The following is a 23,988-nucleotide window of genomic DNA, read 5'->3' on the forward strand; positions in this document are numbered from 1 at the left end:
ATGAATTTACGCCCAACAACCCCCTGATCGGTCCGTCCACTCCAGTGATGCTGTGTTAGGGGAGAAGCAAGGAAAGGGAAATTTGTAGATACAAAACACAAACACCAGAGCCCACCATATACAACTCCATGAGAAAAATGCAAGTCCATCGCTAGAAAAAATGAGGTATGATAAGTATTGACCGCTTTCCATGCCGTGACCCCCGGAGATGCTCCTCCGGTCTCGCTCACGCTATCATACGTCGTCCATCTGACCCGCAGCCTGTTCTTCGTCGTCGTCGTCATAGCTCGGTACCGAAGAGAGGTCGTCGTCGTCTTCGCTCTCGGCGCCGGCCTCGTCCGCAGCCTCCTTACTGGCATACCTTTGGACGTATTCTAGATTTGAGTCAACTTCGTCAGCCAAGCGCCACGCCGACTTTGACATTGATCGCGTTAAGCTTTCTCACCCTTGACTTTTTGGTCATAACTCTTAGGCTCCCTCATCAACAAGGCGGCTGCCTCTCCGTTCAGGGGGTCGGACGGGTTCGGATAGCGCAGCAGCTGCGGAAGGAAGACCTCGAAAATATTGATCATGTCGTACATAGGCGACCACGTCTGGTTGATGACGTCCAGGCAAACCGATCCCGACCTAGTCCAGCCTCTTAGTCATCCATTCGTTTTGTTCCACCTCCATGGAACCGGCCTCAGCTGCATCTCCTTGGGGTTCCGCCCAGGGAATGCAGAGGCGTGAGCTGTGAAACCGCCGCCTCCTCTTTTGCCCGCCTTCATCTGTCCTACTTACAGTTCATCGATATTCGGGTGGAAGATCCGGTTAACGAAGCCGATGCTCGGGGACTTGTAGGGGTACTGGTCTGGCAACTCGACGTGCACCTTCCAAACTCCGCCTTCGAAGGGAGCTGTGTCGTTTCACGCATTAAGTCAGCAAGGCGCTATGGCTGGCAGCGGCAAGATTTAGTAAGGAGTGGAGAAAACTGACTTTCCGCAGGTCCCTTGAATCGCACGTAGAACTCTTGCCTGCGTCGAGGAGGCCCGATTAGCCCAAATCCTATCTATCTATGTACGTGGTGGCTCGGCTCACACTAATAAAATACTATGTCAGTCACAGGTTAACTTGGCACGCAAGCTTGGAATCCAACATACTGTTATCGTTGACCAAGGTCACTTCGTAGTCGCTCATGAGCCTGCAGGGGTGATTAGCGAACCGGTCGAGGGCAACTGGGCAGCTTGCGAGAGAGAAAGCATACATCTTCATGACCTATACCCAGATGCGAATTCCAGCATTAGCGAATGTCTAGGATTCATGGCCTTCGGCGAAGATGATCATCCTACATCTGTCTCGATCCGGCGGCGGGGAGACGTCATCTTGACGGTCGCTGATACGATTCGGTATGTTTAGTACTTTCGTGGGAGTCTTTGCCTGAGTCGAAGGCGTTTGGCAAGTAATAAAAGAGCAGAGAGAGGTTGGTTGAAGAGCAGCAGGCGGTGGCGGCGGGCGGAGATTCCGAGACAAACGGAACGAGGGGTTGCAGCAAGTCGTGTTCTATCGGAAAGACCGATAAGCAAGGTAACAAGGTGCCTGGGCAGTATCCGCGATAAGGATGTGTGAGGGTCTGGATTTTGTGTTTCGTTTTGCCTGATGTCTGACTGTTTGAAGCCTTGGAGAGTGCTGGGAATGCAGGCGTTCAATGTAGATGGGAGGGAAAGCGATCACCTTAATGTCCACGAGTCACGACGTCAGGACGGATAAGGTAAGGCCTGGCCAGATTGATTAGGTAGCGTTACCTAAAGCCGGGGAGATGCCGAGCAAGGAGCCAAGGTCCACAGCAAGACCACTCAGCTGGGGACAACTGGTTTTCGGGTGTTTCAGGGCACCCAACCCAACGATGCAAAGACGGGGTTGCAACCAGGCACTGTCGAAGCCGCCAACAATCAATCTGCGTTGAACAAACCACGGCCATTACATGAGACCGATCAATATGCAGCCAGACCTTCCACTGTTCAGGACAGCAGGGGGTGGTTCTTGCAAGTAAGACCCTACCTACCAGGTACTGATTTAGTGCCCGACTTAGGTACTGTTAGGGGCCGATGACGCAAGCTTAAATACAGTACATTATATGCATTGGATGTAGCGTTAAGCAGCTGAACTCATCGGTGGTTCTTTGTGCCCCTTGCTTAATCCGGATACTAGGTACATACATAGTAGGTTGGGGTACATGTAGCTGTCCACGGAGTAGCCACGGAATGAAGCGGGACACCGAATACCTTGGGTATCAGATGCTGCCACCTTGGAAGTCTAAGCTAGGCTGCCCGAGAGAGGGGACTAGGTACTGTACCTAGCTGAAAATATATGTCGTGTGGACATATATACTGTCTGATAAAGAAGATACGGTGCAAGCGGCTCGGAGGCATCTCTCTGCCGAGTTTTAGAGCGTCGGCGGCTGCACCCTCCCGCAACTTCCGGGCTCTCATGGTCTCGTAGAGAGAACCTTCCATAAAGACTCAAGTTACTGGATCAAGCCAATTAGCGAAGGAATCTACCTTAGCTACAGCTGAGAGCCTCAGCCTTGGTTCATCCAGCCTCGATACATACTATATGGACTTACCTTATCTGATGAAAGTGATCAGAGATACCGATATGCTGGGACAAGTGCCCTTTGATCAGGCTGGCGTTGACGGACTGGAGGGCGGATCAGTGCCTCGGCTCCAGATGTATTACAGGCAGCCAATCAGCCAATCAGATCCGAAATCGGCTAACAGAACGTTAGGTCACCTGCAGTGCGGGCCCGGCCTGATCCGTTTTGAGAATGGAACCGTCAAGCTGGGAAATACTCCAGCCAAGACAGTTCATGATACTCAATTCTACGCCGAAAAAACCATCATGACCGGTGAATAAAATGGCGCTTAGTACGCCCCAATCGCGGGTTCCATTCGGTCAATTTTTTCTCTCCTTTTCACTTTTCAAGAGAGCTCCCATTTTCTAGAACTCCGTCAATTTTTCGATTTGTATTGCATCGCATCCCTTAACCCCTGGTCGTTGTGCAGGTCAAGTACCCATGTACCTGTCACCACTTGTAAGGTCGTGTGCCCTCGTTGGGAAGAGCACGCGACCGTCGCAAAGGGTCCTCGGATCTTTGCTCATAGCACATCAACAGGCTAGACGAAGCTCACATTCGCCGATGGGCACACCGCCCACAAATCCGAGGAAGAAGGTCACTGTCGGTAGCCTGCGGGCGATGCACAAAAGGGGTGAGCCAATAACCATGTTGACGGCCCACGACTTCCCTAGTGCTCATGTCGCCGATGCTGCCGGCATGGACATGATCCTGGTTGGGGACAGTCTGGCCATGGTCGCCTTGGGAATGGAGGATACCAACGAGGTCACGCTTGAGGAAATGCTGCTTCACTGCAGGTCCGTCGCGCGCGCCACCAAAGCTGCCTTTACCGTAAGTCTATCTCCTCGTCGGCCATCGCACCCCCTGCCCATCCCCCCAAAACACCCCTCCCCAAAACTTCCTTCTCTATAGTTACCAACCACCTCCCCCATCTAGATTGGCGATCTCCCCATGGGATCATATGAGATATCTCCTGCCCAAGCGCTGGAGACGGCAATCCGGTTCATTAAGGAGGGTCGCGTGCAGGGCGTCAAGTTGGAAGGAGGCAAGGAAATGGCCCCCACCATCGAGAGGATCACAGCCGCCGGCATACCCGTCCTGGGTCACGTAGGCTTGACCCCGCAGCGACAAAATGCGCTCGGCGGCTTCCGCGTCCAGGGGAAGACGGTGGCTAGTGCGACTAAAGTGCTCGAGGATGCTCTCGCCGTCCAGAAAGCGGGTTGCTTTGCTGTGGTGGTAGAAGCCGTCCCTGCCGATGTTGCTGCTATCATCACTCGAAAGCTGTCCATTCCGACAATCGGCATTGGCGCTGGTAATGGTTGCGCCGGCCAAGTCCTCGTCCAGATCGACATGACGGGGAATTTCCCGCCTGGTAGATTCCTCCCCAAGTTCGTTAAGAAGTACGGCGATGTCTGGTCAGAGAGCCTTAGGGCTATCGAAACTTATCGCGACGAAGTGAAAAGCAGGCAATACCCCGGCCCTGAACACACATATCCCATCTCGAAGGAGGAGCTGGAGGCGTTTACCGAAACCGTCAAAGACGTGTCAGCCTGAATGTCAAATCCTCGGGCTGCAATCTGAGCCATGTGCATATGGGCTAAGCGTTTCGTATCTGAGCAGGCAGCGGCGCAGGAGGTATCCTGATAGCATTTTAGCGAATACCATCATGTTAGTCTTATTCATCTCATAAATCAGGACGGTCACAGCGTTGACGGCCCAGCCGAGATCCCGACCCTTGAGAGAAGGTGAGGCAACCGGTGGCTCGCTACCCAAATGCCGGGGTAATGGAGTATGAGACATTGAGGTGGTTGTTTGAGTCCTTGAAACACTGGTGTAGGCTGTCAGCAGCCGGACTTCTTCCAGAGTCGGGGTGAACACACCCTCCATAGATTGCCAACGACCTCATCAAGTGCTGGGGCGAAGGCGCTGTTCACATAGAGAAACACACTCTCAGCCTCGGTGAGTTTGAGAGCTTTTCTCATATAGTTCACAACAAAGTCAAATTTATGTTCGCTGGCGACCTTGACCAGCTCCCGCGGTATCGGAGGCGCCGAGCCCACGGGCTTGAAGCGCACCACGATCTTCTCCTGCGGGAAGGCTCCAGCAGCGGCGAGAGCGGCTGAGGCATCACGAGGCAGTGCCATCAAGACGGTGGACGCATTCATCGTGAGGGGCAGATCTGGAGAGTATCGGCCCTCGAGAACGGGGGATGCGGGCGGCGAGCTGTCTGACGACGGCAACGGCGCGCCCGGCGAGGCAGCCGTGTTTGGCTGAGCTGAGGATGCCATTTGGTTTGTCGGGACCTGGGTGGTGCTTTTGAAATTGCAGACGGAGGACCAACACCGCGGAGGAGAGATGGCTAACCACGGCTAACAACGTCTTCCTGCTGCCACCGTGATATTAAGGTTGCAGTCCGCTCTTGAGCGAAGCTTCGAAGCTAAGGTATGTAGCGCCGAGCCGGAGCGGGTGTGACCGCAGACGATATGGAACCCCGCGATTACAACTTGAACCATTTCGTGTCGGGGTCCACACTGTACGGCTCTGATATCAGGGTTAGGGTCCCTCACGCATCCTCCATCTCGCGAGTGTCGCAATCACAGAGCCAGTCTCGAGCTCAATCCTCTGTGGAAATGGCGTCTTGACATGGTAAACTCTCTAGTGCAGAAATCTTCTTGATGTAGAGTCGGTCGACGGTCATTAGAACTTATTATCCGGACTGGTCTGTGTAGCCAAATCATACTAGTATGCTCTGGGAACCTGCCGGGAACGAGGTCAGCTCCAAGCATGTGCTTTCTAGCGGAAAATGAGAAAACCCGGCTCTTCCCTGCAAGGCCTAGACTTCAGGGTTCTGGGCGAATCTGTAAGGCTGACGGCTACAGCCCAATCACAGCGCGTGTCTCCAGCAGTCACTGCCGCCTTGGCCTGCGGAGCTGGACCCTCGCTAGCCTTTCCCCCAGGCAAAAGTGGCATGATTTCGACTGCAAATGGGCCCAAAATCGAAAGCTTTGCGTCAGAGCACCAAAGACCCTGATTGGCCTCCGGGCACGACCTGCCCTGGAGGCCGTTTTCGAGTGCATTTCCCAAGGTAAAAGTCAGGCCATCGCGACAATTTCTGAGCGGCACCAGTCCAATCGGCTTGCCTCTTGGGTCAGCAGCACTTGCTGTCCTCGGGTCCCATCCCCCCCAACGACCTACACAAGCCATTGCCAGAAGGAAACTGTTAGGTACTGTACAATACATACTGTTTGTGGGCTCAGCGGCACGATACCTTCCCTGGGGATTCAATAAGGTCCCTGAATTGGGTTATGCTAGGTGGTCTGCAGCTGCCTCTCAAGAGTATTTGCGTATTGCTGTTCCTGCTCAAGACACGGGTGTCCTGTTAATCTTCAACCACTTTGGCTTTGGGTTGTCTCTCCTCTCACCCACTGTGTACCTTTACCTTACCTTCCCAACATCTCGAGCCGTTTGTGCACTTGATTTTGCCGGAGCCTCTGGTCTGCGGGACTCAGCATCACGACGTCCGTGGACAATTTTGTCCCCATCTTTCTTTCTCGCCTCTCCGGCCGGTACCCACCTTCTTCTTCGCCTTCGTTTGTGTATCACGTCTCCTGCCCCATCTTACGGTCCCAGGTCCTGCTGCAGCGTTGCAGGACCACGTTCGCTCGCAGTGTACAGTACCACGATAATATCTCGCTCTCTGCCACCCCGTCTGTCGGTCTGTCCTAAGTTTTCCGGTTAGCAAACCTCCTTGGCTGTCCAACCCGGGACTAGGCTCTGCATTGTGCATCCTCCGTCTCTCAGCTTCTCAATAGTGCTCAGGCCGGTTTGATCAGACAATCCTCGATCATCACCCTACATCTCTTGGTTGCTGGCCGTTCTGTTCCCCAGCGTTTTCTGTAATATGCAACCGTCCTCTTAGGAACATAGACCTGCGGCCACTGCCTGGAAAACCCCTGATCCTCGGCTCGGACATCAACACTGTTGCCAAACGGCGTCAGGCAACAATTGGCCGACGGTCTCTCTCAGAGTCCTGCTCGATTTGGGAACATTGTTAGGGGTTGGGTTGTGACCCCTAATTGGCGGCAACTTGGTAGCCTCCCTCGACATATCCCGGGTCTCGGTGTGCTCGTAGCAGAGCGGCGCGTAGTGGTCGATCTCCTTCCTTTGCTTCACTTGGATGCGGAAAGCCGCGGCGGCCGGAAACCTTGAACCCTCGAGAATATTGCCGTCGCGCCCATTGGCTCGCACTAGATTCACACCAGGCGGCATGCGCATAGGCAGTCATGGATCCAGACCCGTTCAGACATCTCGAATTCTTTTCCATGCCCAATAGTCAGGTATGGCCACCCCTAAGTGGAGTGGCCGCGTGCTCTTTCTCACGTTATACAGACAGTTAATCCCGTCGACCAAGCCTTCTTGTCGGCGTCGTCAGCCCCGGCATCCTCAATATGGGATACATCAGGGCTAAATGCTGACGGCGGCCTTGCTGTGTCGCCGTCGACAGTTGCCACGCCTCTATCCCTAGATTCGGCCATCCACCCGTCTCCCTTGAGCGGGTTGACAAGTATGTCACCCAATTTATCTTCGGCATCACGCCCCTCGGCACATGGCGGCCAGCATAGGCCCGTTCTACCCGCTCGCGCACCAAGAAAGAGGGAAGGACACGAGAGGAAACGGTCTCGATTAAGTACAGATTCAACTCCTCTTGATTCTGTTGATTATTGGATCGATTTCGACAAGGACGATAGTCTTGGCAGCATACCTGAAGGTATGGAGGCGCCCAGGCCAGATGTCGAAGGGAAGGACAAATCCCCCACGGCACGCCGGTGAGTGCAGCTCCGCGGTAAAGAATTCGTCTTCAGGCCCCTTGCTGTGCTATGACAGCCGAAACCGTGGCTGACATGTTTCGAGACGCACGAATCCCGCCCCCCAGCCTCCGCCACTGACAAAGGAGGAAGTTGTTGACGATAGTGCGCTGGACAATGCGCTATCGGATGACGACGAGGGATTCTCGTCGCTCAACCTCGCCGACCACCTTTCTAAGATTGACTCCGCACCACCACAGGAGGTCCCACCGCGGGAAGGTCTTTATTCAACGCCGCTAAGCTGGGAAAGACCGCAGCCAGGCGGACGTTTAGACTCGCTGACCGGTCTACACAGTCCAGCCCTAGACGAGGCTGAACAGAGGAGACTAATCGCCATTGCCATGAACCCTGGGCCAAGTATGGGAGGACTTGGAGCAAGTATAAGTTCGAATTTTGGCGGGCTAAGTCCGGGGGTGAATCCGGTGTTTGGAGCCGGCTTAGGGAGCAGCTGCAGCACGACTCAGGGGCCGAAGCCTGTATCACCACCGCAGGCACCAACAGCGCATCCCCGTCCGGCAGGGCCTAATCCTCCGAAACGGCAAGGAAGCATGAGTGAAAAAGGCAAGGAGAAACCGAAGACGGGAGATCGGACGGCACATAACGATATTGAGCGCAAGTATCGGACAAATCTGAAGGACAAGATATCCGAGCTGAGGGATGCGATCCCTTCCCTCAGAACTATTTCAGAGAACGGCGGCGAGGAAGATGGGACACAGCCGTCTAGGGCGCCCAAAGCCAGCAAGGTGTGTTGTTTGGACACCCTTTTTGGCTTAGCAAAAATGTCTAACGAGGTTCTAGGGGACGGTCCTCACAAAAGCAACCGAGTATATACACTGGCTCGAGCGGCGCAACAAACAGATCGCACAGGAACATCGAGAGCTCTCACGGAGACTCCAGGCATTTGAACAACTTCTCAACGCGACAGCACGGTCACAATACACCATGCCGACCTACAGCACGACCTTGTTCGATCCCAGAGGGTTCTGTTAGCCTTGAGCCTCCCTCGGCGCATCTCTTGTACATATCTCTCTTCAATCGCATTCCTTTCTGGGTGCTTCAATTTTACCGCGACTACTTACCGAAACGCCTCGATATTCAGATCCGGTTCCAAGGCCCGTTCGAAAATCTTATTAGCGCCGAGGTTTACCTACCTTATTACATTTCCGTGGGAAACGCATGATGCTAAGGGGATTTCAGGTGGAATCATACCTGACGAGAAAAATCGCATCTCACATCTCCATTTCTGCGGAAGCTCCCTAGAAATGCAGTTGGTGTTGATTGGCTCAGGAAAAGGAAAAACGGAAGCGAATATCTAAGTCATATATCTTCTCCGCTCTATAGACACTAGTGGTTCCCTCGGTGGTGATGCGATGCATGTCTCATACAGGGAATTGATAGAGGCAGATGGAGCGAAAGAAAAGGCTTCATAAAAGCAGTGACGGTTGTGTGGCAATAGGCGAGGTACCAGTCAAATGCATCATCTGGCAGCGTTTTTCCTCACAGAAGTACTAGTAATAACACGATGATTGTACAATACAGACGAGAAAACGCTCACTATCTCAGCGCCTCGATATCCTCCACCTCCTTGACCGCCTCGGTAGTCAGGACAATCGGCCCATCTTCGTCGACGCACACGCTATCCTCTATCCTCACCGCCATGCCCCGGAAGTGGGGCGGAAAGAACTCGTTGTCGGGCACGTACACGCCCGGTTCAATGGTCACGCAATGTCCGGGCCGCAGCGGGACGCCCCGCCCATAGCCCGGCACATCATGCACGTCCAGCCCCACATAATGCCCGACATGGTGCGGGAACAAGACGCCCATGACGTCGGCGCCGCCGCCGCTGCGCTGGTTCATATCAAAGCCCAGCGCGGTGAGCTCCTCGGCCAGGGCGGTCTCGGCGACGCGGTGAATCTCGTCGAGCGAGAGGCCGGCGCTGGCGCGGCAGAGGGCGACGCAGGCGCGCTGCACGCGCAGGACGGCGGTGTACAGGTCGCGTTGCGCCGGAGTGAAGCGGCCGCTGACGGGCCAGGTGCGCGTGATGTCGGTCACGTAGAAGCCGTACTCGCCGCCAGCGTCGACGAGCACCGTCTCCCCCTCACGCAGCAGCGCCGTGTTGTGCACGTAGTGGATCATGCGGCCCCGCCGCCCGCCCGCCACCACGGGCACGTACGCCTCCCCCGAACACCCCTCCTGCGTGAAGGCATGCGAAAGGTAGGCGTGCAGCTCCGTCTCGGATGTCCAGGCCCGCCGCATCGCCGACGTGATCGCCCGCCCTGACACGCGCCCCGCGTGCCGCATGGCGGCGATCTCGGCGGGAGATTTGATGGCTCGGAGGGTGTTGACTAGTGGTTGGAGCGGCGACGTGGAGAGCGAGATGGGCAGAGAGCGGAGGACAAAGCTCAGTGCCGAGGACAGGTTGTGGGTGATGCTGGTGATGCTGCCGCTGGCGGTGGTGGTACCGCTGCCGTCCCCGGGGAGCGGGATGTCGGTGTACACACGGCTGGCATCGCGGAGTAGACGGGGGAGGAGGGAGGTGATTTTGTAGATGTCGCCTGCTTCATCGGCGTTGAAGACGTCCTCGGCTGCCCGTAGCCCGCTCCAGGGTCCTGACCACTGCTCTGCGATGGGGTCCTTGGGCCGGCAGAAGAGGTGGAAGGTGTAGTCGCCCAGCGAGGGGCCTGTCTTGCGAATTACGGCGAGAGAGTTCGGCTCGCAGAATCCGGTGAGGTATAGAAAGTTGGACTCCTGACGGAAGGGGAAGAAGACGGCGCCGGAGCGGTACTTGACCTCAGCCGAGGCCAAGACGGCGACAGCACCCGTCGGCAGGCTGAAAGCGAGTTTGGCGCGGCGATCCGCATATTCTTGGGCTGTGATACCGGGGGTTACTAGAGGTTCCTTTTCAGCCGGTGTCCGTGTGATCCGATGGTGGCCGTGAACAGTGCATACTTTCACCGGCCTTGAGAATGTGAGGGTGAGTTTCGTGAACTGGCTGGCCAAACACTAGCTCGGCTGCCGAGATTGTCGACGGTGAAGGTGCTGATGTATAATTCCGAATCCTTGTTCTCCCTAGCACTGAATTCGTTGGCGCTCGGATACGGCGGTGTAATTGCCGTAAGGCGGCTCGTGGGACGCTCATGCTGTGAATGGATGGTGAATCATGAATTCGTGTCGTGGGAGTTGAAGCTTAGCACATCTTGGAGGGTAGGTAGGGAAGTACTTCGATCCGCCCTAATTTATAGTCACGATTCAATGCTATACTTGTTGTTATATTGTCATAGCTGCAACTTGCTCTGCACTAGGGGAAATGGCCTTAGTTGCGAGTTGAAGGGGTTACTTTAAACTCCGTACATCAAGAAAAATGGTGAATATCTGTCTACAACTTCAACCACTGCATGTTCGATTTTCACAATGGAAGTTACACTCTGCCAAGTGCCAAGCCCCGCTGCCAGTGGCAGCAAGCGTCATAGGTTCCAATTGGGGGGCGTTGCTGTGAGCGACAAGATTAAGCAGCTGGCAACCGCGTCAGTGGAGCCTAGTTTGTTGTGTTGGTCCCCAAAGCAGGAATAGCCGCTGGAGCTGGGCTGTGGTTCTCGTGGTTCTTTGAGCTCTGCGCGACCCGCACACCACCAAAAAGCCTTCTGGGGCCCTAGCACCACTCCTGTCCCTTTCTACACAACTCTCTGTTTGACCTCTCCTGTTATGCGCGACAAAGTTCTGTCCGGTGGGTGCTGAGCAATTGGGCATTGTGCGTGGTACGGCCGACGTTCGATCTCCCTGTTCCTCAGTGCCCTGCGCCGCGAAACCGCTCCAGCGTCGAGACGCGTTTTGGTGCACAAGCTCGCGTGCGCTGTGTGTGGCTAAGTCGCTGCTGCCGCCTCCCGACCCCTCCATCTTCCCGTCCTCCCTCCCGTCCTTCATAGAGCCATCCGCCATCCACGTCGCACATTTGCCCGGTCCCCCTAGATCAACCGGTGTCGCAAGGTGACTGGGCACTTATATGGCAGCATCTGTATTTCCAGCCCCAGCACCCCTCTCTACCATGTCTACGAGGAGGATACCCCTGTCCAGCAACCAAAATGTCGCCAATTCGCCAATGCGAGCCTCTACGGCTGCCCTCCAGGGCACCAAGAAGAGCCGGTCTCATGCAGATATGCTGCGAGAAGAGCCCTATGGCCAACCTCCGCCGGCCAAGCGTCAGATGATCGAGCGTTCTGTGGCCTCGCCGACGCGGACCAAAACTACCAGGACCATTGTTCACCGAGTCGCTTCCCGAGCAACAGTAGGCGCCGGCACTACTGCTAGCACGACACAACGACCGTCGCAAAGCACCGTGTATAAGCCAACCGAGGAGGAGCTCATGAACCTACGCCAATGGCATACTCAGATCCGCGCCAGGTTCCCCAAGATGGTGTTCTACTTCGAGAGCATACCGGATGATGTTCGCTCAAAGCTTGCGAAGCAAGTTGGCAGGCTCGGTGCTGTGAGTAGAATTGAGCGTGTCTTGCTACTCAAGTTCATGGGCTTACCGATACATCCCACAGCGCGAGGAGAAGTTCTTCTCAATTGATATCACCCATGTCGTCACGACCCGGCCAATTCCCTCGGAGAAAGCGCCGCAGGATCAGGATGAGGCTTCTGCCGTCACGCAATCAGAACAACCCCAGACAATTGATCCTTCGCTTTTGAACCGCACCAGGGATTTGACTACATCGAGCACAAGCTCTGCTAGGCGAAAGCTAGTGTACGATACGCCTTCGTCACGAAGGGTGCCGGCCCATGATCAGGATGACGCCATCAAGCGGCCCAAAGCACGCAGCACGGATGTCTTACACCGCGCTCGCGACATGGGCAAAAGGATATGGTCCCTGGAAAAGCTCCAGAAGATCCTGGAAATGGCATTGGAGCCGGATCCATATGTGCGGGCTGCGTTAGGTCTTGGTCGTGACAACGTACAGAACGCCAGCAAAGCCAGCGAGAAATCCAATCTTCTGCAGCTTCTGCACAATGAGCGTGTTCACGGTCCCTCTGATCGTGACCCTACGGTCTCAAACAAGGACCTCTACTACTTCAAGGGGCCCTATATCTATGTGTACGACATTGAAGAGAAGACAAAGCCCATTATGGTCCGGGAATATCCAAAGGTGTCCGACTCCAAAGATGGAGAGTGGCCGCAGTTCCGCATCGTGTCGCAGGGCCGGTGCCCCTTTGTTTTGGAGGATCCCGATCTTCCAGAAAGGGGTAACCGGGAGGAGACACGAGCCAGGGGCCGAGCTGTCAAAGAGGGTGAAGACACTGGCCCGCCGAAAACGAAGCCCGCTGATAAACCAACGGTGCAGCCAAAGCCTACCGCGAGCAAGCGCACTCTCGCGCAGATGGAGGATGGGAACAATCAAGGAGCCCCGAATGTGCGTGCCACTGAGCCTTTTGACAGGTCCAGGGTCTCGAATCCGCCGTCACTGGAGTTCCGCACGCAGAATGCCTTTATGAGCCATGCAAAAGTGGGCCGCTTCGTGGCCGGCGAGCCTGTGGCATCCGGAGTGCAGCCATCCAATGTTACGTCTGCGATCCGATCACAGATGATATCATCCACCACCGGCGGTTTAGGAGCGAAGGCAGGCACGAGTAAGGAGATACACGGCCTTCAGCGGAAAGTTATTCTGCAAAAGGCCAGCACGCCGGCATTATCCCAAGATCTCAGCTCTCGACGAATGGCCGAGATGAGCCACGACAGCACCATGAATCCCCGATCTGCCAGCGCCAGCAGAGTTGTGCAACAGAAACTCAGCACAGTCGATGAAGAGGCGGCCGCCAGACATCGAGAAACGCTGCAGAGGACCACAACTGTCGCTGCCGCTAAGCCCAAGCAGAAGAAGCGCGATCCTAAGCCCGGTTACTGCGAAAACTGCCAGGACAAGTTTGCGGACTTTGACGAGGTTGGTTGATATCAATCCTCGTGTAACATTAGTCAGCTAACAGTATCACAGCACATCATCTCCCGCAAGCATCGCAGGTTCGCGGAAAATGACGAGAATTGGGCGCAGCTGGATGCACTTCTGTGTCAGCTCGAGCGGGCTCCCCGAAACTATTGTGATTACCAATAAAGCCACCTTCGGTCTCGATGATCCCGCCTCGCTCGATTCTTTTTGATCACCCTGGCGCTATATACTGCCAGCGTTCCCTGCTTCTTTGGTCAGAAGCATTAGGGAGCTCCCGCTTGGTGCTCTTGGTCTGCTCCTTCGCATACCCTGGGATATACCTTGCTGTTTTTCTCCGCCTCCTCTGCCTTATGGCTTGTAACCCAGGACCGGCAGCTTCCACATCTAGCGGCATCTAGCGGCATCGCATTGGTGGTTGATCTGGCCCATGAGGCCCATATTTCAGGCATTACTTCGGCGTGGGCGTTGATGACTTGGGCCGGCATTCTGCTTGTTTCCTAACGACACTTTGTCCTGAATCTTCTTTCGCATGTTGCGGCAGCCATTTTGGGGGGGTTTTGAACCCGCTCAGCGCAAGGAGCAGCTGGAGGCATCGAGTTATCAAGCGTCAGGGGTGAGGGTGGAGCGGGAGCGCGAATTTACTTGGGGCGGGGCTGGTTATATGGGCTCAGTGTAGTGTCTGCACAGGTTGTCGGAATACCTATGTCTGGTTCATGGACGAACTGAGCGGCGGAGGTTGTCAGTGTGGTGCCACGGTGATGCGTGGCCGATATACCTACCGCAGACTATTTATGCACAATGCATGTGTATACTGTATGTTAGGATTATAAGAAAGTTTACCTGGATGGATCCGCGTCGGGTCCGTTAATGACTCTGGCTGATCTGTCCTTCAAAATGGCGTGTGGAATCCTGGATAGATGATGGTCAGGCACAGCTTCCTTAAGCCATCATGCCGTTTAAGCCTTCTCCACACATATCAGCTCATCCTCTAGGTTGCTCTTGCCCAAGGAAGCATCCTCTTCTACAGGGAAGGGACCCGCCGCGTCTTGAACTCGACAGCAGCTGCGCAGCTGCCGCTGGTCATGGCTGACCACGGCCGCTCGTCTCCTACATCATTCTCCCCAACTCCTAATAAGAATTCACTCCTGTTACCTACCTCCCGAGTCGTTCCAAAGACAGAACCCAGCATTCTTAACCCTGTCTACCGGTACTTCTTAGAATACCCGAACTGATCACTATCCTGGCTGTTTCGCTGCATACCGTAGTCTCTGGGAACCGCAACTTCAGCACCCCTTTTGGGACATACTCCCGCAATGGAGCAGCCCGGGTTCTTCAAGCGTAACTGGCAAATCTTGACACCACCACACGGGCCCGTCAAGTCGGAAACTCCACTCAAATTTGGCATCCTGGGAGTGGGCAACATCGCGTGCGTCTCGTTCCGTGCTGCTGTGTCCCAGAGCTCACGCGCTGTGCAGGTTGACGACTCTGATCCGCCCTGCAAGCCTTCACCCTGAAGTAACCGTCGAGGCTGTTGCTGCTCGGGACAAGACAAAAGCTGAGGAATTTGCCAAAGAACACGGTATTCCCAAGGTGTTTGAGAGCTACCTTGGTGGGTAGACCCACATTGTTCCCTTCAACCTGGAGTGAGTCTAACCCAGCTGACGTACCAAGACCTAATCCAGGACCCCTCTATCGACGCCGTCTACATCACCCTCTCAAATGACCTCCATCTGGAATGGGCCCTGCGTTCCCTCGCCGCTGGGAAACACGTGCTTCTCGAAAAGCCGTCTGTCTCCAACGCCACCGAAGCCGAGCTGCTTTTCCGCTCCCCCCTGCTCCGGGCCCCAAACGCTCCTGTCCTGCTCGAGGCCTTCCACTACCGCTTTGAGCCCTATTGGACGGCCTTCCTGGCCCTCCTTGACAAGCCAAACGTCACCCGTGCAAAGGTTACCATGAACGTTCCCCAATCCTTCACTGACAAGAAGGATCTCCAATTCCGTTATGAAGTGTCAGGGGGCGCGCTCATGGACCTGACGTATTCCATCTCGCTCCTCAGGGATATCTTCGGCGCCGAGCCCTTACAGTGCACGAGCTGCAAGGTGAAGAGGATGCTTCCGCCGTCCGACGAGCTCTGCGATTACGGCTACGACGCAACCTGGCTGTTTCCGAACGGAGGTGTAGGGAGGGCTGCGGAGGTCCTAAAAGGCACCATGGGGTGGACGCTGCGAACCTCGTTGTTTGAGGAGGAAGCTTGGGCTAGTGAGGCGCCAGACGATCCCGAGCGTGGAGCGCCGATGGGGCACGCCAGCGTCATGCACCGGGAAATGGTGCTGCCGGACGAGAGTCTGCCTGAGGAGCAGGAAAAGGTCATGACCAGGGAAGTGAGAATGAGCAATTACATCTGGGGATGCATCTGGCACCGGATCGACGTCGACGATTGGTACATTGTGCGCAACAAGGCGGATGGTACGGTGGTCAAGAGGTGGGTGGAGCGGGGGACAAAGAAAGCGTATACCTTGCGGGAGGCGGGGATTGACCGGGATTCGGAGCCGTACTGGATGTCGTACAAGTACCAGCTCGATGAGTTCGTCAACCGCGTGCGTGGACGCGATGGGACGGGCGTCTGGGTCAGTGGCGAGGACAGCATCAACCAGATGAAAATGATCGATATGGCCTACGAGAAGGCGGGGCTGCCAGTGCGGCCGACAACCACTTTCAGGTTGGATCTGTCAGGGGGTGATGACTGAGGTGCCTCTTTGTAGAGATGTCGATGTGTGGTTCTGCGGAAGCACTCCCCCGAGTTTTCCTTACCTAGTAGCAGTACTCTCTTAGGCTTAGAGATTGAACCAGCATCAGTAGTGTCATAGAGTTAGCCTTGACATCAGTTCGCGTGGTACAATAATTGGAAACGCCGAATGAGTGTTGACTTTTGAGTTCACTGTTTACCCATTGAGGAATGAAGATCATGTCAGCAACCACAATACTTAAGATCCCTTCCCAAGGGGACCCAGGATTCCCCCTTCTCTAGGTCAGTGCTCCATCAGAGCCCACAGTGTCCCGGTTGAAGCTAGCAACAGAGTAGAGCAGACCAAAAACACTCTCCCGTAGGTGTCACCGCCCCCGGTAAACAACAGCGACACAACCACAAAGATATTCAGGGGTATCCTCAACATCGCATACACCTGAGCGCGGACTCCGTCTTCAATGAGCTTCCCTTTCAGAAAGCCCATGCACGGCCAGTACATGCCCACGGCAGCCTCAAAAAAGCAGAAGACCCAGAAGGCGGACTGCTCGGAAAGGGGACTGCTCGACAGCAAGAAGCAGACGGCTGAGGTACCCATGATGGCCACGAGTAAGCTGGAATGGTCTATCAGCCGCCACTCGGTAATCATGTTGAAGGCCAGAGATGAAGCGAGGGTGGCGGCCATAAAGCTGGAGAAGATGATGCCGTAAGGAAGCTCGCCCTGGGAGGAGTGTACCGACTTGAGAGCCGGTGTCCAGAAGAAGACGAACAGGTACATAGATCCTTCAAAAACGGTTGAGGCGGCGCCCAGGGCGAGAACCCGTGGATTGGATAGAATAGTCCACAGCTTGTTCTTTGCTGTGTTGTCCTTCTTTTTGCCGGCTTGCTCTCCGCCTTTCTGGCCGTAGTTTTCTTCCTGGTCACATTTAGCGATAGCCCCTTTTCACCGATCAACGACCCGATCACCCCTCCCCCCTTTTCCACCAAGTGGGGAAGCAAGCCCGGGATACGGAAACTCACCCAGCTCGCCGCAATCACCACCGCAGCCAGGCCCAGCACCCCTATAGCCGCCCAAAACGGCGCCTTCCTCGTCCCCGTCAACCCAACTATGGCCTCGCTGGCTACGCCGCAGACGATTGCCACGAGGCTATTTAGACTGCTCATCATGCCAAATACCCTGCCCATCTCCTCTTCCTCGCCGTCCCCCAATCCCTCACCAGCACCGCCATCACCACCATCAACCCTCTCCCCTTTCGCACCCCGCGCCATCCCAGCAGACAGTGACTGCACTTGCACACGCAAATCGCCGACAAACCAGCTGTCAAACGCACAAAACAACAAGCCCGTCCCGACCCCGCCCAGCACCCGGCCGAGCACCAACCCAGCCAGCCCTACTCCTCCGAACCAGGGAGCAATACTAGTAGTGGTGGTGGTGAAGAAACACGAGAGGGCGTAGACTGCACAAAACCCCATGCAGGCCCGCTTCCGGCCGTACCGGTCGGCCCACGAGCCGATAAAGGCGCCGCTCACGGCTGAGGCGACAAAGCCCGTCGCGAACAGCAGGGGGATCACGGCGGGCTTCACGTGGTGCTCGTCGCGGTACAGGGCGTACAGGTAGGCGCCCTGCAACCAGTCCGAGGCGGCTGCCAGGGCGTAGGCGGTCAGGAACGGGGTGGCGTTGTATGTGTACTTGTGTCTGTGCTGCTGCTTGGGCTGCTCCTTTGGGTTGTTGCGTCCATCTTGCTCTTTGCGGGTGTTGTTACTATGACTACTAGTAGTGGTAGTAGTACTTGGTGTGCTGGTTTCGGAGGTTTTGCTGCGGCTGCGGTGCTGGTGCTGGATGAGGAAGAGCGATGCGCATAGGGTTAGGAGGAGGACAAGGTTGAGGGTGTAGAGATCTACAGCCATGGCTGGCGCTTTTGGATTCGGAATGGTTTAGCGACGGGGATTGGGAAAGGAGGGTTATCGTCAGTACTCGGTAGTGGTGAGAAACGGACGGGGGATTGTCGATGTCTATTAGCCACAAGGATGAAAAGCTCCGGTGATGTTTTCCGAAATGCGAACAAAAAAAAACAAGTGGCCTTTACTTTGCCTCTTCCTTCCAATTACCCGACTCGGACTGTCTGCGACATTCTGTGTTTGAGGTCCCTCGAGCAAGCCACAATGTGTGTAACTTAGGTAACCATCCTTTGCTTCGTTCGAACTAAGTAAGCAGTTTCTGGGATGATACTATTTCTGTTGACATGTCAATCTCGCCAAGGCTCAGAGTTTGGACAATCGACCTCTACCTCTACCTCTACATCTTTTTGGCCTTGTTTTTCTTATTGTCATCCAACTTCCTTTTGATGCTGTCCACAATCTTTCGACTGTGAGCTTGCGGGCATATTCCGCATCTTGCATCCATTTCTTGCACGGTCAGGTTCGAATGCCTACCTTAGTACGGAGGTATTTTACCCAACAGTGAAATCCTACCTCGAGACTTCGCCATGTCCCTGCTGCCCATCGCAGTGGGAGTGCAATCCAAGGCAACCGAGCGCACGAGCATTCTGAGACGGCAAAAACAGCAGCAGTTCATGATCAGTGTTGCCCGTCGAGTCTCACGCGTCCTTGCTCCCACAACAAGCGCATCCATGGCGGGGAAGGTGTTCAGCTTGATGCGGGGAAGAATGTATCCGGGAATCTGTCGTGTGCAAAATGTCACGCGTGCTGGGACCTGCAGCTTCATCGACATACGCCAAGTACGCCCGCCCATCCAACTTCGGATCCAAACAAGAAACATGATTTGCAATGCCAGTGCTCTCATCGACACAGTCCTGTGTTAGCGGCACTCGAGCGGCACAAGTGTGTGGAAAGGAGGGTGGTAATGAAGGATCAGGCAGCATGTCTAGTGCCGGTGTGCGCGAGTCTGCAGTCTTCGTCAGCCAAAAGAACGACACCGTCTTCTGGTGTAGATCGACTAGTTGGAGAGTAGCTTGGGCATGACGATGGAAATCCTCTTCCGGTGAGATTGAGCTCTGTTGGGAGGCCGCCTGCTCCAAAGTCTTGGTCCGATTCCCGGCCCCTGCTGGGAGCCACGCCATGACGTCGGAACGCCCCTTGACCGTGGGGGTGGTCGTCCGAGTCGTCTTACAGATTATTCAGGGGTTTGACCAAGGTCCGTACGGAGGTACCTCCGTACAGTATACATACCGTAACCTGGTACTGTATGTACATACGGCACAGACTCACCGCATACCCCCAAAGCTTCCTTCCGGACTGGTTTTCCCAATAGATCGTAGCTCTACACCACATACCAACTTAAGTGTGCATACACTACTAGTAGCCAAGACACCCTGCTGAAGCTTTCTCGACAGTACCCCTCTTGCAGCCTTCGGTTGCGACGTTAGGAGCCGGCCCGGGAAACCCATTCCGGGCGGTCGCGGTGAGGCCGGCTCTCCGAGTCCCCTTGCCGGCCGTGAGTCGGCAAGTGCTGACGGATTCGCCGCCCCCACACGGTCAACGATCAAGGAAGAATCGGCCCACCTTGTCTAGCATACTCGGTTTTTTGCTAACTCGAGGCCTGCCAATGACCAACTCTTTACGTCTGCCCGCTCGAGGTCTATTAGTGTGAAATGGACCCGGGTCCGGCGCAGTCCCGATACTGACCACGGAATGATAGTGCCAAGTTGCCTCCGTGTGAAGCCACCACCGGGCTTGTAAACCCAAGGGACCGAGGAGAGGGGAGCAACGGCGATGGATAACCTCGTGTGTCCGCGGAAAAGCCTGACGGTCCGGCACGCCAGGGACACAAACAGGAAGGGGAACGCCCTCGCCCCGGGCGCCTGTGCAATTGGCAGCCCCCTTCCCCGCTCATCGATGTGGATGCAACTATGACAAAAGTGTTTCCATTTTTCGTTTAGCTCCCGCTCTCCCGCTCAAGAGTCTGCAGTAGCTGGCCAGCTATGCAGTGTCCTGACAAGGTACGCTGTACGACAGTGGAGCGTCCTGCGAAAAGATGCCAGTTTTTACACGACTCGTGACGGCTTCCCGCAGCCTGATTCATTGCAGCTGCATCAGGCTGGCTTAGGCCCGTGTGCTTTTGGTGTCGAGCATCCAATGACTCCTGCGTCGTAAAACTGGCGGTGTACAAAATAGCATGCTACCTAATGCCCTGGCCCTATATGACAGCGGGAGAGCTGTGCTTCATTCCACCGAGGTTTCCTGTGGGTTCAATAAGTGGATTTGCCCGTGGGGGTTGCCGGAGCCAAAGTCGGTCGGGCGGTGTCGGGTCTGGGCTTCATCTAGGAAGCACACACTGTGTGTATGTTCCGATCGACTCCCGCCTTGCAGGGTACCGGTCGCTTGGGCTTGCTGTGCGGGGACGGAAAGTTCGACATGCGAGCAACTGCTGGTACGGGAGCCGGGGCGGCGCAGTGGAACGTCAACCTGCTCGAAGCCCACAAAAACCGGAGCAGCACCGAGTTATGTTAGCAAACCCTTACATAATTTTCACGCTTGATTGATGCTTTGCAGAACCACTCCTTCTTCGGCTCGTACGAAAATCGGATAGCCGCTCTGCGTTATTGAGCGAGTAATTGCCGCGTGGTCCAGATTCGAAGTCCCCAACTCAGTCAATTTCGGATCGCTATGTTATACATGGCGCACCAACGCCCGCCATTACCGCCGGGGTAGTAACTTTTAGTCACAGAGATCCGATGACGATGAAAACGAGTGGAGCGGTCTTTGATGGGAGCTTTTCGAAGTGGCGAACCTTACGGCTCATGGCTTTGAAACTGGAACGGTGTCGGGGCAACGGAGAGTCGAGCCGGATCTGAGTATCTGGTGCCTAGAAATATCCAGACTCATGGAGCAGAAACCTTCGCTGATGGTCGGATTCAGGGACAGGCGGCTTCGGACGCTGGCTCGTTCCTTACCCGTGTATCCTTCCTTTCGGATGGTCGTTCGGCGGGGCGAACCTCCGGAGGGCATCTTGAGAGAACTTCAAAGCAGGACAAAACCAGGGCAGGCTTTCCCTGCGTCCTAGGAATCTACCGGGCAGCGGCTGTGTCGAACAACGTCGAATCTTCCAGCCCGGTTCGGGGTAATGGTGTTCATTCGGGCAGAGCGCGGGACCTTGCTGGGTCAAATATCTGCTGTTGAACCCGAGGCCAGCCAAGCAGTTCGTTGGCCACGTGGGAGTGGCTGCCTCCCATTCAGAGAGACCTGGCAAAAGTTGTTGGGCTTTCGTCTCACATCCAATGATTTCCGCCCGGCTTGCTAAACCCATGGTCAGCGCTTGGTAGCACGAACCACCTGCTGCCGTGGAGAGAGGGGAATCCCTGAACCCAAGCAGCCGCGAACCCTCCTCTTGGGTTGCCTCTATACCCTCATTGGTTGTGCTCGTGCGGGGAGAGCGAAGGGGAGGCTATTGATCCCTAGTTACAGGCATTGTTCTTCCTGTGGCTGTTCATCGATCTGGCCAAGTGCATGCGGCTATGCAACGAGTTCGTTCTCGGCAGGGGCCACGCCTTGGTAACGGCGATTTGGTTGATCGAGCCAGATCTCCGGGGTTCCAATTCTGGATCCGATCTTTCCTGTTGTTTTAATTCTCCAATTGGCCGATTCAAGACATGATTTTGACCGCATTCCAAGCGCGTCAAGGCAATCGGACCCCATATTTTCGAGAGGCAACCTAGATAGTTGCAATTAGCATCCATCAAGCGTCCACATATCTCGCCAGAAATTTTCAGTAACTAGAGTATAGCCAGTGCCTTAAGAGAGGTGATGTGAGCTTGTTATCTGCACCGGGGCCTGACGTTACGGGGTATGGATAGCTAGCACCATAAGGAAATTCGTGAAATCAAGCCAAGATGAGATCAGAATCCAAGGAGAGACAGAGAAACGTAAGCGGTGTTGAAAGATCTCGATCTGTTGCTCGCAGAAGCAAGCGATCTGACCAATTCAATTGGTGGAGTTTTTCCGAGATATGGGTGTAGTGAAAGGAATTTTGCTGGCCCCGTGGCTTGATTACGTACAAGTGCCGTCTCCAGGATCAACAGGTGAATGCCGGACAGGAGCCGCACTTTGGCAATCGTGTTGGTGGCCGAGATCTGCCAGATCTTGCCCGTGACTCGGCGCGGAGTGTGGACAGTGGACAGAACTCGAACTTGGTCAGAACTGAACTCGAACTTGAACAGGACAGTATGAATTGTATTACTCATACGGTGCTTGGGGGGATCGGAGACAGCGTGGGGGTTAGCAGAATAAAGCGGGTACCTCCGTGCAAATACTCCGTAATCAAACCTCAAATTAACTTGCGCTCATGTGCGTTGCTTATTGAACAAATCTGTCTGCATACGAAAAGCAAGGGCAGACCGAGCATCCACTTAAAACTTGTTCAAAGTTTTAACCACGGATAGTTGCTCCACGACTGCCGCATATTGACTACGGTTGTTCCAAGGCTCATAGGAATACATACAGATGTACATATCATCAGTTCTATTACAAGGGAGACGCGTAACGATACATACAAATACACTACTGTAATCACTGTGTATGCCTCTCGATCGGTTCGTTAGCCGGACCTGGTCACGCGAGCTTGCCATGCAATTCCCCGCGAATCAAGTGGGGTGTCAAGGCTCATAGATGGTCTTGTATACGGTGCCTAACCCACGGTATATGTATGTAAGGTACTATACACGATTCGCCAGAGTCCCTTTACGAAGTACTGCACATACAGCACCCAATTACAACTCCACCAAGCCTGCAAATGGAGTCTTCTAATGAGCGTAGCCGACGATGAAAGGATAAGGTAGGTTGATACCTGCAATCATTCACCAGAACTTGTAATTGATGACATTCCTTCCGGCTGAAAAGAAAACGATTCCGTTGCTCTCCAGGAGAGTTGACACGAGTGTCGCAAGCAACGGCGCAGATGTGTACCGTGGTAAACACTGTAATACACAGTATGGTACACACAGAAGCGTACCTATGTATGTACAGTACAAGAGTGAGCTGCGCACTAGTTGGGTACTTGTACCGCTGGCACCGATCCCCCACCGATTTCCCGTTTCGACCCAGACCCGAGCTGCCGGAACCTGTAATATTTAAACACACTTGAACATTGCGGCGGAAGTGTGCACTGACCAGTTTTGGGGATAACCAGGAGGCAGCAGAACCTGGAAGGAAAGAACGAGACATGTTGCAAACCAGGAAACGTTTTCCACTACGTACGTACATACAGGCAGTCCTCGGTCCGCCTTTCTGCAACTTTACAGTGGAAGTGGGCTGATCTTCGTGGTTGCCCACATTGCACTTACCCCTCACCCCTCCCTGCAAGTCGGCTCATTGCACTCCACATCTTGAAAGCCTCTCGCGACCCGATCGTAGGTGGATCGTGAATCGCCCAACCTTTCATTCAATCCCATCTTGTGCCGTTGGAGGCAGCAAGCAACCCAGAAGACCCCGAGACAACATGTCATTCCACCTTGCAGTCCGCTAGCTGAAGGTAACGTCAGCCAACTCTAGACACATATATCGATGCAGGACCGCTCGGAAGGAAGCCTCGAAGGAGGCTGAGTGGTCGGAAATCCTGACGGAGACGGTGTCAGGTGCCCCTCCAATGGCCCCTCACTAGCCCTCCATGCGCATCGCTGCCTCCCAATTTCCCCGAAATCAGCCAGTCGCAGACAGCAAGATGCTGCTGCTGCGGATACTACACGCCTACTCGACGTCGTTGTTGGCACCAGATGGGCCGCTCGTCCTGGGATCCCATCGCATGTCACCGTGTCATCAGACAATACGCCAGCGGGAAACCCCCAGAGCAGAACCCCAAAATGCTCTGTTGTGAAA

The 23,988-nt window shown here is 54.9% G+C and overlaps 9 protein-coding genes across 9 annotated transcripts; 4 read left to right on the forward strand and 5 right to left on the reverse strand.

Moving 5' to 3' along the window:
• Window positions 1-61: 61 nt before the first annotated feature.
• Window positions 62-1,569, reverse strand: N656DRAFT_151235 (ubiquitin-conjugating enzyme). Its single transcript, XM_064808673.1, has 7 exons — window positions 1,329-1,569; window positions 1,244-1,254; window positions 1,140-1,180; window positions 976-1,008; window positions 781-895; window positions 446-627; window positions 62-374 (listed from the first exon to the last, which is right to left on the reverse strand). Exons 1-7 carry the CDS (start codon window positions 1,359-1,361, stop codon window positions 235-237), a joined length of 555 nt encoding a protein of 184 aa, XP_064668841.1. The 5' UTR covers window positions 1,362-1,569; the 3' UTR covers window positions 62-234.
• Window positions 1,570-2,855: 1,286 nt separating this feature from the next.
• Window positions 2,856-4,290, forward strand: N656DRAFT_780515 (uncharacterized protein). Its single transcript, XM_064815395.1, has 2 exons — window positions 2,856-3,442; window positions 3,548-4,290. Exons 1-2 carry the CDS (start codon window positions 3,053-3,055, stop codon window positions 4,163-4,165), a joined length of 1,008 nt encoding a protein of 335 aa, XP_064668842.1. The 5' UTR covers window positions 2,856-3,052; the 3' UTR covers window positions 4,166-4,290.
• N656DRAFT_151195 (ubiquitin-like protein) lies at window positions 4,271-5,052 on the reverse strand. Its single transcript, XM_064808672.1, has 2 exons — window positions 4,492-5,052; window positions 4,271-4,439 (listed from the first exon to the last, which is right to left on the reverse strand). Exons 1-2 carry the CDS (start codon window positions 4,897-4,899, stop codon window positions 4,377-4,379), a joined length of 471 nt encoding a protein of 156 aa, XP_064668843.1. The 5' UTR covers window positions 4,900-5,052; the 3' UTR covers window positions 4,271-4,376.
• A 1,842-nt stretch (window positions 5,053-6,894) lies between these two features.
• On the forward strand, window positions 6,895-8,466 carry N656DRAFT_711785 (uncharacterized protein; the record flags this gene model as incomplete). The annotated part of the gene is made up of 5 exons (XM_064811763.1): window positions 6,895-6,948; window positions 7,001-7,107; window positions 7,177-7,437; window positions 7,523-8,219; window positions 8,275-8,466. 5 exons carry the CDS (start codon window positions 6,895-6,897, stop codon window positions 8,464-8,466), a joined length of 1,311 nt encoding a protein of 436 aa, XP_064668844.1.
• A 441-nt stretch (window positions 8,467-8,907) lies between these two features.
• Window positions 8,908-10,825, reverse strand: N656DRAFT_733785 (uncharacterized protein). Its single transcript, XM_064812686.1, has 2 exons — window positions 10,426-10,825; window positions 8,908-10,364 (listed from the first exon to the last, which is right to left on the reverse strand). Exons 1-2 carry the CDS (start codon window positions 10,613-10,615, stop codon window positions 9,031-9,033), a joined length of 1,524 nt encoding a protein of 507 aa, XP_064668845.1. The 5' UTR covers window positions 10,616-10,825; the 3' UTR covers window positions 8,908-9,030.
• A 693-nt stretch (window positions 10,826-11,518) lies between these two features.
• N656DRAFT_799137 (uncharacterized protein) lies at window positions 11,519-13,580 on the forward strand (the record flags this gene model as incomplete). Its single annotated transcript, XM_064817839.1, has 3 exons — window positions 11,519-11,959; window positions 12,021-13,412; window positions 13,464-13,580. The coding sequence occupies 3 exons, from the start codon at window positions 11,519-11,521 to the stop codon at window positions 13,578-13,580; spliced, it is 1,950 nt and encodes a 649-aa protein (XP_064668846.1).
• A 1,148-nt stretch (window positions 13,581-14,728) lies between these two features.
• Window positions 14,729-16,162, forward strand: N656DRAFT_830024 (NAD(P)-binding protein; the record flags this gene model as incomplete). Its single annotated transcript, XM_064818592.1, has 3 exons — window positions 14,729-14,841; window positions 14,891-15,024; window positions 15,087-16,162. 3 exons carry the CDS (start codon window positions 14,729-14,731, stop codon window positions 16,160-16,162), a joined length of 1,323 nt encoding a protein of 440 aa, XP_064668847.1.
• A 294-nt stretch (window positions 16,163-16,456) lies between these two features.
• N656DRAFT_687053 (DUF791-domain-containing protein) lies at window positions 16,457-17,826 on the reverse strand (the record flags this gene model as incomplete). The annotated part of the gene is made up of 3 exons (XM_064810628.1): window positions 16,457-17,074; window positions 17,179-17,370; window positions 17,449-17,826. Coding segments are annotated over 3 exons (1,188 nt in total), but the record flags the coding sequence as incomplete, so codon positions are not given.
• A 2,994-nt stretch (window positions 17,827-20,820) lies between these two features.
• On the reverse strand, window positions 20,821-21,527 carry N656DRAFT_151752 (uncharacterized protein). Its single transcript, XM_064808674.1, has 2 exons — window positions 21,072-21,527; window positions 20,821-21,019 (listed from the first exon to the last, which is right to left on the reverse strand). The coding sequence occupies exons 1-2, from the start codon at window positions 21,422-21,424 to the stop codon at window positions 20,917-20,919; spliced, it is 456 nt and encodes a 151-aa protein (XP_064668849.1). The 5' UTR covers window positions 21,425-21,527; the 3' UTR covers window positions 20,821-20,916.
• Window positions 21,528-23,988: the final 2,461 nt, after the last annotated feature.

Source organism: Canariomyces notabilis (assembly GCF_033297395.1).
Source record: "Canariomyces notabilis strain CBS 508.74 unplaced genomic scaffold N656scaffold_15, whole genome shotgun sequence".
In the NCBI taxonomy this organism is placed as follows: Eukaryota; Fungi; Ascomycota; class Sordariomycetes; order Sordariales; family Chaetomiaceae; genus Canariomyces; species Canariomyces notabilis.

Bases quoted from the DNA above. Each gene is read 5' to 3' on its own strand.
- N656DRAFT_151235 (XM_064808673.1), bottom strand. From the start codon at position 1,361: ATGACGTCTCCCCGCCGCCGGATCGAGACAGAT. The intron at 1,009-1,139 runs GTATGTTGGATT...GACGCAGGCAAG, and splicing joins GACCTTGGTCAACGATAACA to AGTTCTACGTGCGATTCAAG. The intron at 628-780 runs GTAAGTAGGACA...AGGCTGGACTAG, and splicing joins CACCCGAATATCGATGAACT to GTCGGGATCGGTTTGCCTGG.
- N656DRAFT_780515 (XM_064815395.1), top strand. From the start codon at position 3,053: ATGTACCTGTCACCACTTGTAAGGTCGTGTGCCCTCGTTGGGAAGAGC. The intron at 3,443-3,547 runs GTAAGTCTATCT...TCCCCCATCTAG, and splicing joins CCACCAAAGCTGCCTTTACC to ATTGGCGATCTCCCCATGGG.
- N656DRAFT_151195 (XM_064808672.1), bottom strand. From the start codon at position 4,899: ATGGCATCCTCAGCTCAGCCAAACACGGCTGCCTCGCCGGGCGCGCCG. The intron at 4,440-4,491 runs GTGTGTTCACCC...AGCCTACACCAG, and splicing joins TCGTTGGCAATCTATGGAGG to TGTTTCAAGGACTCAAACAA.
- N656DRAFT_733785 (XM_064812686.1), bottom strand. From the start codon at position 10,615: ATGAGCGTCCCACGAGCCGCCTTACGGCAATTACACCGCCGTATCCGA. The intron at 10,365-10,425 runs GTATGCACTGTT...AGGAACCTCTAG, and splicing joins CATTCTCAAGGCCGGTGAAA to TAACCCCCGGTATCACAGCC.
- N656DRAFT_151752 (XM_064808674.1), bottom strand. From the start codon at position 21,424: ATGGGTTTAGCAAGCCGGGCGGAAATCATTGGATGTGAGACGAAAGCC. The intron at 21,020-21,071 runs GTAAGGAACGAG...TCCGACCATCAG, and splicing joins CCGAAAGGAAGGATACACGG to CGAAGGTTTCTGCTCCATGA.